Source organism: Scardinius erythrophthalmus (genome assembly GCF_964197995.2).
Source record: "Scardinius erythrophthalmus genome assembly, chromosome: 12".
NCBI lineage: Eukaryota > Metazoa > Chordata > Actinopteri > Cypriniformes > Leuciscidae > Scardinius > Scardinius erythrophthalmus.
In genome coordinates this window covers 42129045-42146850 of record NC_138232.1, presented here as the reverse complement: position 1 = coordinate 42146850, position 17806 = coordinate 42129045, and the positions used below count along the sequence as shown (strand labels likewise).

The 17806-nt window shown below is 41.7% G+C and overlaps 1 protein-coding gene across 1 annotated transcript; it reads right to left on the bottom strand.

The window, feature by feature from the left end:
- Positions 1–928: 928 nt before the first annotated feature.
- Positions 929–15304, bottom strand: LOC308699949 (granzyme K-like). The gene is made up of 5 exons (XM_081381152.1): positions 15176–15304; positions 14925–15069; positions 1898–2045; positions 1544–1804; positions 929–1443 (listed from the first exon to the last, which is right to left on the bottom strand). The coding sequence occupies exons 1-5, from the start codon at positions 15237–15239 to the stop codon at positions 1273–1275; spliced, it is 789 nt and encodes a 262-aa protein (XP_081237278.1). The 5' UTR covers positions 15240–15304; the 3' UTR covers positions 929–1272.
- Between the last annotated feature and the right edge of the window lie 2502 nt (positions 15305–17806).

The window sequence follows — 17806 nt, the reverse complement described above, 5'->3', positions numbered from 1 at the left end:
ATCCAGCTCGTCACATTTAATTAGCTGAGTTATAATTAATGAACTAATAAAATAATAAAATAAAATTTAAATTAAGATACTAACCATATATTTCTATATAGCATTGCTTATTCCACCACACAAAGGACTGTTTATAAGGTGACAATCCGTTATATATGTGAAGATTGTAGGCTGTATCTTGAAGATTTTTGTATTGTATTGTATCTTCTGTTATAAAGGCGAAGATTGACATTTCGTTAATTAAGCAAAATAAGAACACAATGTTGTAAAATTTTCTTTTAGATGTGTTTTGACTACTTTTTGTTTAATTATATCTCTAGGTAATGAATGAAGATATATATAGCCTATTAACAAAAATAAATCTTATATATAATATATTATATAAAAAAAAAACTTACAGGCCTATTTAAAATAGATTTTCAAAAAGAGCCTCATTGATTAATTTTGCATGATTGAGGGCTACTACTATTTGCTTAAGCTTTTTGAACGTGTGATAAAGGCGCGATAGGCTGTCAATTTTATGTGGATAAAGGCATATTTTGTACATGACTACACATGTCCTTATAAGGGCAAAAAATGATGTCGTTTTAACGACATAAGATCTCGTTATTACGAGAAAAATATGTCGTTTTAACGACATAAGGTCTCGTTATTACGAGAAAAAGATGTCGTTAAAACGACATAAGATCTCGTTATTACGAGAAAAGATGTCGTTAAAACGACATAAGATCTCGTTATTACGACATAATTGAGGGGAAAAAATAATATGTATGTGGCAGCAATGCGTCACCGTAGAATATCATAAAGCAATGGGAGTTTACTTGATGCACTTTGGTGTTAATGTGAAATGTGTTCAATGTAACGGATGAAAAACAAGACAGAATCCATTATAATTAAACAAATCCGAAGTCATTAACTAGTGGAGTTTAGAAAATGTAATGATAAAATTTATTTTAGCCTAGTTTTGCAAACAAATCACAAAAAGGAATACAATGCATTTCATATTTCACCAGACAATATATCATCTTCCAATGTTTGTTTAACCATGTTTGTGTCCATCAATAACAAAGTACAGTGGGAATTCTTCATGTATTAATGCAATATCAGATACATTTACAGGATTTTAACTTAGCTCTGTTTTACTTGTTTAAAAAAAAATGTGAATGATATTACTTTGTGAATATATATTAACCCCAATTCCAAAAGCATAACATTTAAAATTTACAGTAATCTGAACAAACAACAGTATATATGCTGGAAATCTTTAGGTTCTTAAAAAGTTGTGCTGTTGAGTTGCTTTTTCAGTATGCTATTGATCCAGAAGATATGTCTTTTGGAGAGAAATGTGAACACAGTTGGTTTCTCGGGATTACCACATCCGTCCGACCCTGATACCAATCCAGCTATGTTTGTCTTACATTCCAGAGGTCCACCGGAATCTCCCTGAAATAGAAAAAAAAGGTTATTTTTCCTTTAAACAGGTAAAGGGATGATTTCAAAGAGCCTGCAACAGCCATAAATCAAAGACAACAATATGACATACCCGACAGACGCCTCTGTTTTCCTGCTCGTTTCCTGCACACATCATATCTCTGGTGATCACAAGATCATTCTTGTAGAGGAGGTTACACTCATCTCTGCCCACAACTGTCACCTCTAACTTTTGCAGTCTATCAGAAGGTTTCAAGACTTTCACATTCAAATTAGTAGTTCCCCAACCTGTCACAACACATTTTGTTCCAGGTGGATAATCTTTTTGCTTTTTAGGGATTTTTTTGGGCTTTGCTTTCACTTTTTTGTCTAGCTGCAAAAGAAAAATCAATACTCAAATGCATACTGTGAAAAACATCATACGGTCATCGTGTCTAAACAACAACCACTTTCAATTCATCCTTACCTTAATCAGCATGATGTCATCTTGTTTATTTATTCTACTGAATGTTTTAGATCTTTCATAACTGAGGATGCCAACATACTGAGAGCCTTTCTTAGTATGACTCAGAGACAGAGATCCTATGAGAACTTTCACAGATTGAATGGGTTCTCTGAAATAGAAAACGTCTCAGGTTACTACTGTAACCCTAGTTCCCTGAGAAGGGAACGAGACGATGCGTCAATGACGCTTTGGGAACGCTTCTGCGTGATTGCGTCTGAAGCACTTGTATCAACTAGTCCAATGGCGAGAGTGGGCGTCTCGGGCGGGTGAAGTGACGACCAGGAAAGGATAAAGGACATCCGGTTTAGAACCGCGCTAGCTTCGAAAAGGGCCGAAGCAAGTCGATCACAGGGATGTAGGAAGTATGGCAAAGTGACGCATCGTCTCGTTCCCTTCTCAGGGAACTAGGGTTACAGTCGTAACCTGAGACGTTCCCTTTCGAGGGAACTTGCGATGCGTCAATGACGCTTTGGGAACGAGAATGCCCAATACGCCATACGAAACAGAACCTGTCTGTGTGAATACTGCACAACTAAGACAAGAGCATTTGAGAACCTGGGGAAGCGCCCAGGTCGAAATTGCAAAACCTTACGAATGTGAGCGGAGAGGACCAGGCTGCCGCATACCACATCCTACAGGGATATCTACATATATAATAAGGCTTCAAAGCCGCCAAACTCATATCCTGGTCTAAAAGCACCACGGAAGAAACAACCAAAGGTCCCCCCCCCCCTCAGGGAAATACCACCAACAAGGGACATGGTTGGCACTAAGGCCGCCACGTACACCTTCAGTGTGGAAGGGGATAACCCTGCGGAAAAATGAACCAGCAGTAACTCCAGCACTGTACCAATCGGGCAGTAAACTGGGCCCCACTGTCCGAAACCCGCAATATGAAGTGAAAACCCATCAGTTAATACATAAAGTTTCCTCGTGGAGGGAGCTCTGGAGTGAAGTATGGTCTCCACAACCTCAGTTGAGAGACCAAAGTCAATGAGTTGGGCCCCCTCAGAGGCCAAACCCACAGGATCCAAATCTCTGAGCTGAGTGAAAGATCACCCAATCCACTTGAGACTGAAGGTCCCTCCTGACTGGAATCTCCAAGGGAGAGCCGTCGAGGAGAGACACCGGGTCCGAGAACCAGAAGACTCGGCCAGAACGGTTCTACTAGTAGTATAATTATCCAACCCGGCGGACCTTCTCCAGAACTCCTGGGAGCAGAGTAATCGGGGAAAGATGTACAGACATAGCCTCGGCCATGTCCATACTACAACATCCAGCCCCAAGGGAGCTGGGTGTGTGAGGGAGAACTAAAGTGGACCGTGCATCGTATCCTCTCCCCAAATTTGCTCCACCACCTCGGTGTGGAGCTTCCATTCCCCGGGCCTCAGCCCCTGCCTCAACAGGATATCTGCTCCCAACATATTTATGTAAGAGACCACTGATGTGTTGTCTGATGGACAAGCGCATGAAGGTCCTTCAGGTCTGGGAGGAATGTCTCAACGCATTGAAGACTGCTATCATCTCCAGGCAATTTATGTGCCAAAAAAGATGACTCCTCCACAGGCCCTGGAATGAGCGGTCTCCCATTACCGCTCCCCAGCCGGTGAGGTAAACATCTGTCGAGATAGCAACTCGATGTCAAAGAGCTCCCAACACCGGAACCTGGGAAATTAATCAGTATTTCCTCCATATAACCAAGGCGCGGAGACACCGCCGCATGACCTTGATCGTACGAAGTGGGTTTCCCCTCGGGGAGAACCCTCTGGTTCTGAGCCATCACTGCAAGGGTCTCATGTACAGAAGGCCAAAGGGTATCACATTGGACGCTGCTGCCATGAGGCCCAACAGTTTCTCGAACTGTTTCAAAATGCGTGACTGCTCATGTAGGATAGGAACCAGTATTTCCTCCATATAACCAAGGTGCGGAAAAACTGCCGCGTAATCTTGATCGTACGAAGTGGGTTTCCCCTCGGGGAGAACCCTCTGGCTCTGAGCCATCACTGCAAGGGTCTCATGTACAGTAGACCAAAGGGTATCACATTGGACGCTGCTGCCATGAGGCCCAACAGTTTCTCAAACTGTTTCATAATGCGTGACTGCTCATGTGAGATAGAAACCAGTATTTCCTCCATATAACCAAGGCGTGGAGACACTGCCGCATGATCTTGATCATACGAAGTGGGTTTCCCCTCGGGGAGAACCCTCTGGTTCTGAGCCACCACTGCAAGGGTCTCATATATAGTAGGCCAAAGGGAATCACTTTGGACGCTGCTGCCATGAGGCCCAACAGTTTCTCAAAACTGTTTTACAGTGCGTGACTAGACTAGCTTCAACTCTTTTGTGGCTGAGAGGATAGCAGCTACACGAACGGGCAATAGTGTGGCTCGCATCGTGACTGAATCCCATACCACACCAAGGAAAGTGGTTCTCTGTAATGGAGAAAGCACACTCTTCTTGGCATTGAGTCTCAACCCCAATTCCTTCATCTGAGCGAGTACAACATCTCGATGCTGAACCGCTAACTGCTCTGATTCCGCCAGAATCAGCCAGTCATCGATGTAGTTCAGAATGCGTAGCCCTGCAGCCTGACGGGGCCAGAGCTGCATCTACACACTTTGTGAACGTGTGGGGTGATAGAGCTAGACGGAATGGAAGCACCCGATAATGGTATTCTTTGCCCCCAAAAGAAAACCCCAGGAACTTCCTTTGTAGAGGGAGGATGGAAGTAAGCGCCTTTTAAATCTATCGTGACAAACCAGTCCTCGGATCTGATTTGAGTCACGATCTGTTTGAGTGTGAGCATCTTGAACTTGAGTTTCATGACTGCACGATACAACAGACGGAGAATTAAAATGGGACGCAACCCCCCAACCTTTTTCGGAACAATAAAGTAGCGCTGTAAAACCCCGATTCTCTGTCGGGCGAGTACACCTGCTCTATAGCTCCCTTTGCTAATAAAGACTCTACTTCTTGCTCCATTACCAGAGCCTGCTCGGGATGTACTAACACGAGTAGCACCCCGTTGTAACAAGTTGGAGGAGAACGAAACTGGATTCTGTAACCTCTCTCTATTATCTGCAGGACCCATGGAGATATATTCGGCAGATTCTTCCACTCTGTCAGAAAATCTACTAAGGGTACCAGTCTCTCGAGACTGGCCTCTGATGTTATTGTAACAGCCACTTCGGTGACCTGAAGCATACTGGCAGGAAACAACCGAACTGACTGTTTTTGAACCCCCCTAAGAGGGTGCGAGTTTGATACGGCGTCGTGGTGACACTGAACCATGTGCTCGCTGGAGACCGCTGTGCCCCGAGACCAAGGGTGCGGGGTTGACAGAACGGCCTCTTGAGGGCACCGAGGTGGGGCGGGCACCGTATACTGAGGTGAACACCGCTCCACCCCGGTCGGGGTTGCCCCGAGAGGTCTGACACCAGTGGCATCAGGACCTTGGCCAAAGCCTTTTTCACAGAAAAACAGTCCTCAGATCCATCTTCTGTTTTAAAGGCTTCTGTTGAGAATGCCATTCTGGTCCCCTATCTTTCTGAGGGGGAGCACAGGGAATGACACTCTGCCTGTACAAGACGTTTGTTAATGGCTAGTGCTGCTCCGCCCAGCAGCCCCATTTATGAAGTTATAAACTCCAAACTCATTGTACACAGGAGATTGAGATGGTTTTTAGAATCTTCAATTCCCTTAACTCGATGCTCAGCACATAATTTTACCATATAATTCCTTTTTCCAAATAAAATGTAGTAAAAGATCAACCAGACAAGTTACACAGTCTGGATAAAATGCTGAACTTATACATGAATCTAACTAATTGTAGCAGGATGCAGTTGTTTGGATCATGCCTCCTAAGTGACGCTTAATTTGCTGCAGCTGTGAGTGATTCTGGGCAGTTAACTTTGAGCCAATCGCGAGGGCTTCACCCCTTTATAAACCGGGACTTTTCTTTTGACAAATGATGTCACCGGTATGCGACTTGTCTTGTTTACCTGCCCAGAGACCTGATGTCTGCCTGGTTATCTGTCTACCGTAGCGCCGCAGGTATGGTTAGCTTTGTTTCTCTTTCCACTCCTTAACTTTATAACGTGGGCTTATAGGGAATGTTTCGTGCTATAGAATCCCCGGTGTGGCAGCAGCCCTTTCACCAGCTGAGTGTGCGCCCTGCCATCAGCAATCAGAGCTTAGGGCCTGTGACGCAACGCTGTTAATCATAGGTATGTTGCTATACTGAGAGTTGAATGGTTATTGTGGGACATTTGTAAATGGACATCCTTTGCATTTTAGGGAGTGCTATTTAACCGGGGGTGCGGTCGCCAGTTGGCTACATCGACGCTGAACATCTGCTGCTTTGCTTATGCTTTTCACATTACGTGTTTATGGATTTTCGTCGTACCCGGCTGCTTTTTCACACGGGACTAAGGATTATTAAACCTGTGATTAACAGGCTGTTGGCTGGCGGGTTACATCGTTGCCTGTTTAACACTGTTTGATTCTTCCTGTCATTGTTGTGATTCAGTGTTTGAGTATCGAGTGTTTGATGGACTGACACCAAGTTAATTGTTTTATTTATTTCTTTTAACTCTTGTATGGAGGCCTTTTCTTGCTGCTGATATCCAAGAGGATTGGCCTAATTTTTGATTTCTTTTGTTTGACCTTTTTATGTGATTTGTCCATGTTAAATTGTTTATTTTTGATTTATTGTGTGATTGAGTCTGTTCATATTGCTAATCCAAGTACCACCTTGGGCTTTAGAACAGGTGGCTTATTAGACCTTGGGTATTGTAATTGTTTAATTTTTATGTGTCTGTTCATTGTCCAGGTGCTGAGAACTGCCAGTGGGAGCAGTGCCCCTTGCGGTGGCGGGTCTCTTGGTGTGCTGTGGCTGCGTGTTCACTAAGTGTGGTCATATCTCTTGCTGCGTGTATGAAATTTGACACGTGTGATTGGGGTGTTTTTCATGGATGCTCATTGCTCGAGCCACTAGCCTCCCACTGGTAAGATTCCGCCCTATTGCCCTCCTCCCTTGTATGTGTGTGTTGCGAATAGAGTATAGTGAGTAGAGTGAATATTGAGTGTATGTGTTTTATTTGATTTAGTGTACAGTGCATGCTTGTTGTGAAATCTCAATCATTGTCGAAGTGAAAATAAAGATTCTATTTTTGTACTGGAACACTGTCTCTGGCTATCCATCAACGAACTTGAGTGCCTTGGTTGAACAAAATGGTTAAATCTTTGGGTGAAATTCCCATCGTGGCGTAGTCTGCAATCTGCCTGGGCTTAAGCCCTGAGAAGTGTATCCCTTCATGCCACATTTGGCGTATAGTCGGCAGGGTCGCTTGGTAAAGCCAGAGACGTGTTCCAATTTTGTTTTTTGTTTTCTTTGTTTTTTTTCTTTTTCCTTTACAAGCAAAGCAGCAGCTGTTCTTTGGTGGAGCGGTAACAAGGCAGGTAAGGTGGGGATTGTGTTTTTTTTTTTTGCCAATTGGATTGTGCATTGCCAAAATATGGAACGGGGTGGCCGAGGGGAATGAGTTACAGGAGTTGAGGGACTTGATAGCTCAGCTGAAAGCGCATAATGAGCGCCTACGTCAGACCCCAGGCCCTGTCCCTGCCCCGGCTCCTGGCCCTGCTCTCGTGTTTCTTGTCGAGTAGCCGTCATGGTAAGAGGACTTGTAACAAGTGTCTCTAGTGTTTCCTGTTGTGTAGCCGTCAAGGCCAGAGGACTTGTACCAAGTGTCTCTACTGTTTCCTGTTGTGTAGCCGTCAAGGCCAGAGGACTTGTACCAAGTGTCTCTACTGTTTCCTGTTGTATAGCCATCATGGCAGAGCACTTGTAACAAGTGTCTCTAGTGTTTCTTGTTGTGTAACCGTCAAGGTCAGAGGACTTGTATCAAGTATCTCGTGTTTGTGTAGCCGTCATGGCAGAGCACTTGTAACGTGTCTCGTGTTTCCTGTGTAGCCGTCATGGCAAGATGACTTTTACCAAGTATCGCGTGTTTCTCGTCGAGTAGCCGTCATGGTAAGAGAACTTGTAACAAGTGTCTCTAGTGTTTCCTGTTGTGTAGCCGTCAAGGCCAGAGCACTTGTAGCAAGTGTCTCGTGTTTATTGTGTAGCCATCATGGCAGGAGGACTTGTACTAAGTTTATCTTGTGTTTCTCGTCGAGTAGCCGTCATGGCCAGAGGACTTGCACCAAGTATCTCGTGTTTCTCGTCGTGTAGCCGTCATGAGAAGAGGACTTGTACTATCGCTTGTGTTTCTTGTGTAGCCGTCATGGCAGAGCACTTGTAACAAGTGTCTCATGTTTCCTGTGTAGCCGTCATGGCAAGAGAACTTGTACCAAGTATCTCGTGTTTGCGTAGCCGTCATGGCAGAGCACTTGTAACAAGTGTCTCGTGTTTCCTGTGTAGCCGTCATGGCAAGAGGACTTGTACCAAGGGTCTCTCTGTTCGCTCTACTAGCGTCCCACAGCGAAGGTGAGTGTCTTGGGGTCATCGTCGGGGCGCCGATTTAAAAAAAAACGGGGCAGATTGTAGCAGGATGCAGTTGTTTGGATCATGCCTCCTAAGTGACACTTAATTTGCTGCAGCTGTGAGTGATTCTGGGCAGTTAACTTTGAGCCAATCGCGAGGGCTTCACCCCTTTATAAACCGGGACTTTTCTTTTGACAAATGATGTCACCGGTATGCGACTTGTCTTGTTTACCTGCCCAGAGACCTGATGTCTGCCTGGTTATCTGTCTACCGTAGCGCCGCAGGTATGGTTAGCTTTGTTTCTCTTTCCACTCCTTAACTTTATAACGTGGGCTTATAGGGAATGTTTCGTGCTATAGAATCCCCGGTGTGGCAGCAGCCCTTTCACCAGCTGAGTGTGCGCCCTGCGATCAGCAATCAGAGCTTAGGGCCTGTGACGCAACGCTGTTAACCTGTTAACCGTTGCCAGAGCGCGGGCGCACTGAAGCGGTTTTTTTTATAAATAGTTCAAAGTTACTATCAGATTTAATGTTATACCTTGACAAACTATACATCATTACAAAGATATAAGACTCAAGTTTCAGAATTTGACCACTATTGTATTCTGAGAAACTTATAGCGACAGTTATTTCTTAATTTGTGTCAGGAGTTATGAAATGAAAAAATGAGTCGATACCTTTGATATGAATTATGCGCGTCAGCCGCTTTCATTCATAAAAAACTCCCGTGCCGTCGTCATGACAGCGATACACAAAACAACGTCCTTCCGGGCTTTTAGCTAAAAAATGTGCAGATTTGGAGAAATATTGATATATTCTCATAGGTTTACATCAGATTTCTATAGACAGGAATAATATTTATTGAATTTATACCCAAATGCGTCGATGTAATCATTATGAGCGTTTGTATACTCTGTTAATGCGTTTTCAATTCATACCAATAGCATGAGGGCGCCCTCGCCGCCCTGTGCACAGTATTAGAACATGAAGAAGTGCCATAATCATGTGACAATCCAGGAAGCCTCGAACACACACACAGCTAACAACAGATCGCGCTGTAACATGGAGATACAGTCGTTTTGAAGACAATAAACATGTTTGCTATGATATTTGAGTTACCTGTGTTTTTCAATCCATGCCAGGTATTTCCATAATAATAGATTATATTTATAATGTAATGCTAATCTATATAGACTATCATTGTGCAGAACAGTATACAATAGTATATTTTCTGTCTGATTTTTTTATCTGAAGCCAAATTAGATCACAGAAAATTATTTAAAATACTCGATTTGCTTTATAAAGTAAGTTTATAAGCACAAACATGGTTTTAATCTCATAAATTGTCGTGTATTGATGGTGTGCTAAGCTAACATGCTAGCTAGCCCTAGGTGCACCTGCCACCTAGAAGTTATATTTTTATTATTTTTTGAACGCTTACTGAAATGTTTCTTTATTCAAGAAATGCATTTAAAACAGTTTAGAATGTAAGGGTGAACTTTGAGAAAATAAATTAGTGACTGAAACCATATGAATAGCATGTGAATAGCCAGTCGTTAGTAACTAATGCAGACAAAAGAAATGCATATTTAGAGCCATAACCTGGCTGGAGAGGTGTGAATGTGTGCAGGGGGAGACTGAGACTGAATGGGGCTCGTTTGCACCACAAAACGATAAAGACAATATACTGCATAGATGGTAAGAAGATGACACTAAATATCAGTAGCATTTTAGCATCAAATCAAAATAAAGTCACATGACATAGTCTTGAAAAACATTTCACTAAATACAGAGTTTTGGACTTATTATCTTAAGATTTTAAACATAAAATGTTTAGACATGTGGCATTAGCTGTAGTGCATTTCTAGACTGCTCCAGGGCCAACTTCAATTTTATTTTCATGAGGATGTTTCATAAAAAATAATTTCTAATAACTTTACAAAACTTTGAAGCTATTTATAACAATTTTTGTCATTATGACAATAATTAATTCTACATTACAATAAACTGCCAGGTGTCAGCTTTCAAATGAGATCATACTTGTGCTTTTAGTACAAAGGGTTCATGAACTGTATCTGTTTCAGTTTGGGTATGTCATTTCTTGGGATTTTTCAAAAGTGGGGTTGCAGCTTAACAGGTTAATCATAGGTATGTTGCTATACTGAGAGTTGAATGGTTATTGTGGGACATTTGTAAATGGACATCCTTTGCATTTTAGGGAGTGCTATTTAACCGGGGGTGCGGTCGCCAGTTGGCTACATCGACGCTGAACATCTGCTGCTTTGCTTATGCTTTTCACATTACGTGTTTATGGATTTTCGTCGTACCCGGCTGCTTTTTCACACGGGACTAAGGATTATTAAACCTGTGATTAACAGGCTGTTGACTGGCGGGTTACATCGTTGCCTGTTTAACACTGTTTGATTCTGCCTGTCATTTTTGTGATTCAGTGTTTGAGTATCGAGTGTTTGATGGACTGACACCAAGTTAATTGTTTTATTTATTTCTTTTAACTCTTGTATGGAGGCCTTTTCTTGCTGCTGATATCCAAGAGGATTGGCCTAATTTTTGATTTCTTTTGTTTGACCTTTTTATGTGATTTGTCCATGTTTAATTGTTTATTTTTGATTTATTGTGTGATTGAGTCTGTTCATATTGCTAATCCAAGTACCACCTTGGGCTTTAGAACAGGTGGCTTATTAGACCTTGGGTATTGTAATTGTTTAATTTTTATGTGTCTGTTCATTGTCCAGGTGCTGAGAACTGCCAGTGGGAGCAGTGCCCCTTGCGGTGGCGGGTCCCTTGGTGTGCTGTGGCTGCGTGTTCACTAAGTGTGGTCATATCTCTTGCTGTGTGTATGAAATTTGACACGTGTGATTGGGGTGTTTTTCATGGATGCTCATTGCTCGAGCCACTAGCCTCCCACTGGTAAGATTCCGTCCTATTGCCCTCCTCCCTTGTATGTGTGTGTTGCGAATAGAGTATAGTGAGTGGAGTGAATATTGAGTGTATGTGTTTTATTTGATTTAGTGTACAGTGCATGCTTGTTGTGAAATCTCAATCATTGTCGAAGTGAAAATAAAGATTCTATTTTTGTACTGGAACACTGTCTCTGGCTATCCATCAACGAACTTGAGTGCCTTGGTTGAACAAAATGGTTAAATCTTTGGGTGAAATTCCCATCGTGGCGTAGTCTGCAATCTGCCTGGGCTTAAGCCCTGAGAAGTGTATCCCTTCATGCCACATAATGAAAGTCAGATAAGCAAATTTAAATGCAGCCCACTAATTTAATTCCTCAGAATCAAACAGCAAAAGATCAACCAGACAAGAAGATAATATAGTCTGTGGCTGAATAAATATTTATATATAAGTTTATATATAAAAATAGTTTTAACATACAATAAAATAATCCTAAATTTGTAGCTTGCAAAACATGTATCTCTTTAATCAATGCATTGCATTTGTATAACCACTGGACTTTTATTGCAGTCTATTTTTTAAATAAACAGTTGCATGGGGAAACTCTTGATAGTGAACACGTTCGGTAATGTTATGAATGAACGTATCCAGTTTCACTATTATTGTTATTGCAGACCCCGTAATCTACGCGCTGCCTCAGCACACGCGAGATCCGAGATCGAGAATCTTTATTGCAGATCCGTAATCTACGCGCTGCCTCAGCAAACGCGAGATCTGAGATCGAGATCGAGAATCTTTATTGCAGACCCGTAATCTACGCGCTGCCTCAGCAAACGCGAGATCCGTGCCAACAATCTTTATTGACTTTCTTCCCTCGAGAAGAAAGCCATCGGGAGCGGAGCTAAACTCTCGATAGTGCAAAAGATTCACGTCGGGAATTTATGAATGAACACTGTCAGTCCCCTTATTTTACTAGAGCTGACCGTGCATGCTCCACTCCCAAACAAACATCACATGAATTGCATGTGTCCCCACTCGTAATGAAGCGAGGGCAGGGAGAAACACACGATCAAAAGCTGTTTGCTCCCATACTCCTGTCTAAATATAATATGCTTGTGGACATGCATCGATGCTCAGCACTCTTCCTCGTCAGAGATATACTGCTGAAACACCGGGCTCTCTGACCAGGACGGAAAAAGAAGCCGCGGCGCGGGCTTCCGATCGCAGACAGAGAGCACTGGATCCCCCGGATAAAAGCAGAGAAAAGGGGGAGCCCGTCTCTAACTCCTCCGCAAGATTTATTTGCGAACCCACAATAACGACTTCCATGCTGCCTCGGCAACACGGGGTCGGCACTGCGCGGAACACGAGCCTGAACACCCTCCTCAAAGAGTGACAAGCGGGAACGGAGCGAGTACGATAGTAACTCGCAATGCTCGTAGTCAGCACCCTCGACCGCTGACAGAACATGCTCCGTTACAAACAAACAACACATACATCGTGTGTATCCCCACCCGTAAAGACAGAGGGCAGGGAGGAACACACGATATAAGGTTGTTTTGTTCGCCATAATATCTATTTGACAGACAACAATAAATAAGACAGACAGTATAACACAGAGCGCTTGCTGAGGCACAGAAGCTAGCGCGGTTCTAAACCGGATGTCCTTTAGCCTTTCCTGGTCGTCACTTCACCCGCCCGTGACGCCCACTCTCGCCATTGGACTAGTTGATACAAGTGCTTCAGACGCAATCACGCAGAAGCGTTCCCAAAGCGTCATTGACGCATCGCGAGTTCCCTCGAAAGGGAACTGACTTAGATGTGCATAGGTGCAGATACTTTACAGTGAGAACCTTAAGTTAAGAAATGGAAAAGGGATGCTGGCTGGATTGGCATACAAAACTGGGGTATGTGTCCTGAGGGTTGTTCCATGCTAAGAAAAGTGGGGATTAAACTCCAAAACCCGACTTGAGTAAACCTAACAAATAAGTTGGGGCTTAAGCGGTTTCATAAAAGGTAATTCAAGTTCACGCAATTCAACTAATTTGATCCAGGTTTATCTAGTCTAGATAATTGCTTGTGCACGCGTTTCTTAAGCAGCCCTAGAAGTCGATCATCAAATCGATCCACCATCAAACATTGTATATTTTGTGCTGTTTTATGCGTTTTGAGACATGGTGTTTGCAAAACTTACATTTCACAGGAATATTCTCCATCTGTAAATCTTAGAAAGTCGTGCAAATATTTCCATTTTGCTGCTAAACTTCACATTGAACGAGCGCTGCTGCGCGCATGCGCGCCAAATAGGAGTGCAATAATTCTGACCAATACATTTTGCTTGGAAAATTAACAGGCTATGCGATATTTTATAACACCAGAAATATTTTCTAATTATAATAATTTATCTTTAGGATAAGTTGCAGTGATCTTATAGCTCATTACACTCAGATATTTTATACTTAAAATAATAAGAATTTTTTAAGAAACCAAACATAATAAAGATACAAAATATAGTTTTGGGTTTAGGACCTAAGCTACTTAACAAAGATTACTTATGCTTATTTAGAATGCTGAGAATTACAGCTTTTAAAGCAATAATTGTTTTTTTGGAGAAAGCATGTTTGGTTAGATTTAGTTTATACAGTACATTTTGGAGAGGATAACGTGAAATTAAGAGCAAAATTATACATTTTGCCAACGTGTGACGTACAACACAGAAGCGCAGCGCTAAAACACTACGTAAACTCACTCGAGGCCCAGAGAGAAGGAAATGAATTGTGGAATAAAGTCGTTTTTTTCTTGTTTTTTGTGCACAAAAAGTATTCTCGTCGCTTGATAAACTTAAGATTGAGCCACTGGAGTCACTTGGACTATATTAACGATCTCTTTAATAACTTTTCTGGGCCGGCAAGTTTCAATCCCTTAGAAGTCTATGGAGGAGTGAGACAGCTCTCAGATTTAATCAAAAATATCTTAATTTGTGTTCTGAAGATGAACGAAAGTCTTACGGGGTTGGAACAACATGAGGGTGAGTAATTACTGACAGAATTTTCATTTTTGGGTGAACTAACCCTTTAAGAAGTCACGTCTCTATCTTTCAATCCAAAAATGAATCGGCAGGGTCCTTCATATTATTGTGACCATTTTGTACACACTCATTTGGTATCGATACTTCTTTTTAATTTGTAGTACCCCAGCCAGAGGTTACACCTGCAATTAATTACAGCTCCAATTAATTTCTTATTTACTTACGTATTAACTCACCCTTAAACCTAACCATATCATGAAACTTGTCCCTAATCCTGTATCCGACCTCAATAGCAGCAAAAGTGTTTTGCAATACAACAGGAACACAATAAGTACAGTACATTGTACCTAACATTTTTTTATGTAAGTGTGACCAAATAGATCAATAAATAAAAATAAAATACAAATTTAAACCGATAAATATAAATAAATAAACATTCTTTAAATAATAATTGTATATTTAGTTTGGACAATTATTTTATTATAAAAATGAGGAAAAAAAGAAAGATTATATTAAGCTTCACATAGACTTGCAAGTTCATCAAAGTGGTTGCCTTACATTTTACAATGTGCTGCAGTTAAAACCCATTGGTTTTGAATAAGGATTCCCCCACACACATGGTTCTCGTTCATCTGAATGGACACCATCCACGGCTGAAGTTTTTTGACATCTTTGCCTCCAATAATGGACCCCTCAGAGCAAGCTGGAATGGAGATTTTAAAGGCATTTACAGATTTAACAAAAACCAACAGATGATTTTGTTTTGTAAACTTTCTAATCAAACTCAGTGACAGATAAATAACCATTACCTGCCACTTTGAAAAAGGTGAACGCCAGGAAGTGAAACACAATCAAATATCTGCAAACATCCATCTTGCCGACCGTTCTCTCAGGCAAAAGTCAATGTGTTGCCTCAGACATCCAACAATGTCAAGTGTGAGAGCAATGAGGAAACAATGAGGTTTTTCAATGCACGGTTTGGTTACTTTGTGGTCAGAGCAGAATCAAAAGGTGTGTATATGTGGGAGTGTTTGCATACAATGTGATGCATCTGTTTTTGCAAATTTTAACAAGTTGACATTTAGTTCATCTCTGTTTGAAGAGTCCAAAACCAACAGAAAAATGCACTTATTTAACAATTCCTTATAATCTACTGTCATAACACTTTCTGTAAATGCTGTTATATGAGAGAAAATAAAAGTGCTTTAACGCTAAGAGCGAGTTGTAAAAGCTCTTTAAAGAGAGTAAAGCTTTACCGACTGTAAATAAAAATAAGAAAACAGGAACTAATTTGAACCCATACCCTATAGTATTTACATTGACAGAAAGGCCTTTACAAAACTCTATGGGACAATCAATGAACAGCAACTGTTTGGATCCCTAAAGACTTATTTAGTAAGGTATTGTACTTTACAAACTATAACACAAACTCGTATTTTCTGCATTAATCAATGCTGTAGATCAAACGTAAGACTCCAACTATGGCACCATTTCGAGTAACCAGATACAGTATTTTTACATTCCTCCCCTATTAAAATAATTCTGAGAGGGGACATGAGTTCAGACATGAGATTTGAAAGTAAAAGGGTACATGTAGTCCTCACTGAAAGATTGATATGAAGCTTTCACACCTTTAGTAGCAAAGCAGAAGCTTCAAAGTAAAACATGCGGCTGATGCGCCAACCTTATAGAAGTGTGAATCACAGCAAATGAACCTCACAGCAAATTTAACCTCATGTCAAGGAGAGAATATATCAGATCTTGGAAGGGGAAAATGAAACTGTTTTATAAAATGAGTTAGGCTACTACTTGCAAATGAGAATATTTTAACTTGACATTTACAAATACAGAGCTTTTGAAAAAACGGATGTTGTGAAGAATTTCAAGACGACTGAAACAAACAAACTGTGCTGTGGTTAACTATCATTGATGTTCACATTATCATTATAATATTATAATGCAATAATTTAGATTATAATACAGATACATTTATATAGAAGAAGAAAAAAACAATACATTACTCCTGAAGTGGAACTTTGGGAAATTTAAGCTTTTTTTTTTTAGCACAGGAAACGAAGCACATTTTTTCATCTTTTTAAAATGTTGTGGTCTTGGGAACAAACACACACTGGTACATTCTTCTAGACGATGCTGCCCAGATGTTCAAAACACCTTTTGAACATCTACTGATGATCACAATAAAGAGCAAAATATGCATCAAAATACCACCATGACAAACGAAAATACCATGGGAAAGAATTTGAGGTTTACCTGTTCCCATTTTCTTTTTTCATGTAAGCTGTATTTGGGTTGCACTAAAAAGGTTTGAAATCAAACTACAGATTGTTAGACTGCAATCAAATTATTTTAGAAAATACAAGAAAAATACCCCTCACGCAGATTGCCCGCCCAGCCTCCCTCTCCCATCTCCTATATTTTACCAGCATATCCACCAGGCTCCCTCGTCCCACTAACTTTGCCTTGATCATGCATCACCCTGGTTCCACCTCAGGATTTATGGCTACCGGTTTTTAACTCCACCTTCCCTCCGGCTCCAACAGGCTCCGCCTTCCCTCCGGCTCCACCGGGCTCCGCCTTCCCTCCGGCTAGGGCTGAAACGATTAGTCGACATTGTCGACAAATATCTTTGTTGTCGAGTAGTCGTTTGATCTCACGTGACCAATGTATGGGCCTGCAATATCGCGTTTTGACTGCTAAGGCGCTGTAGCGCTAGAGTGTAATGCAGCCGTTACAAATGCTATTGCGGTAGAAGAAAAAACAGCGCGAATTACATAGACAGTAAATAAACGGCGAATTATGGCGGAGTGTAAACGAGTTTGGACCAAGCGTGCCGCACAAGCCCTGAAAAGTGAAGCCAAAACGTCTCGATCGCCCCCCGGTGACTGGTCCTAGTATAGGTCATAAGCCCCTCCTCCCCGTGTTATTCAACGGGACGTGAGACCAACTAAACTATTAAATTACACTTCAAATATCTTTTTTCCAAAGGTGGTTTCTTTCATTTGCTTTCGTTTTCATCACGCTGATGTAATTTCAAGTGTCTGTTTCAAAAATAAGTTGGTTTTTAGTTAGTTACATGATGCGGTGGTGTAACGTGATGATTGACAGCTGTGATTGACAGGTTCTCTGAGCGAAGTAGTCACTGAAGCACCAAAGGACATTTTTTCGGGATCTTCGGAGGACTGAGGAGATTGTATTTACTTTATTTTAACAAGCCTCTTGTCGTACTGCAGTCAATTTTTAAAAAAGTGTGCAGAATCCACTCTCCCTGAGTGCATTCGGCGAGAGTGAGGGCGGAGCATTGATTTCGCGGCTTTACTTCCTGCTCACTACTGCGCAGGTCTGGTCCCGAGATCGCCACTGCGCAGACTCAAGTTCCAATATGTCAGCGCCATATCGGGACTCTGGCGGCTTCAGTTCTC

What these genes read in the sequence shown, in the direction of transcription:
- LOC308699949 (XM_081381152.1), bottom strand. Translation starts at nt 15,239, where the DNA reads ATGGATGTTTGCAGATATTTGATTGTGTTTCACTTCCTGGCGTTCACC. An exon ending in ATGACATCATGCTGATTAAG is followed by an intron (nt 1,805 to 1,897) that starts GTAAGGATGAAT and finishes TTTCTTTTGCAG; the next exon opens with CTAGACAAAAAAGTGAAAGC. An exon ending in AAAACAGAGGCGTCTGTCGG is followed by an intron (nt 1,444 to 1,543) that starts GTATGTCATATT and finishes TTTCTATTTCAG; the next exon opens with GGAGATTCCGGTGGACCTCT.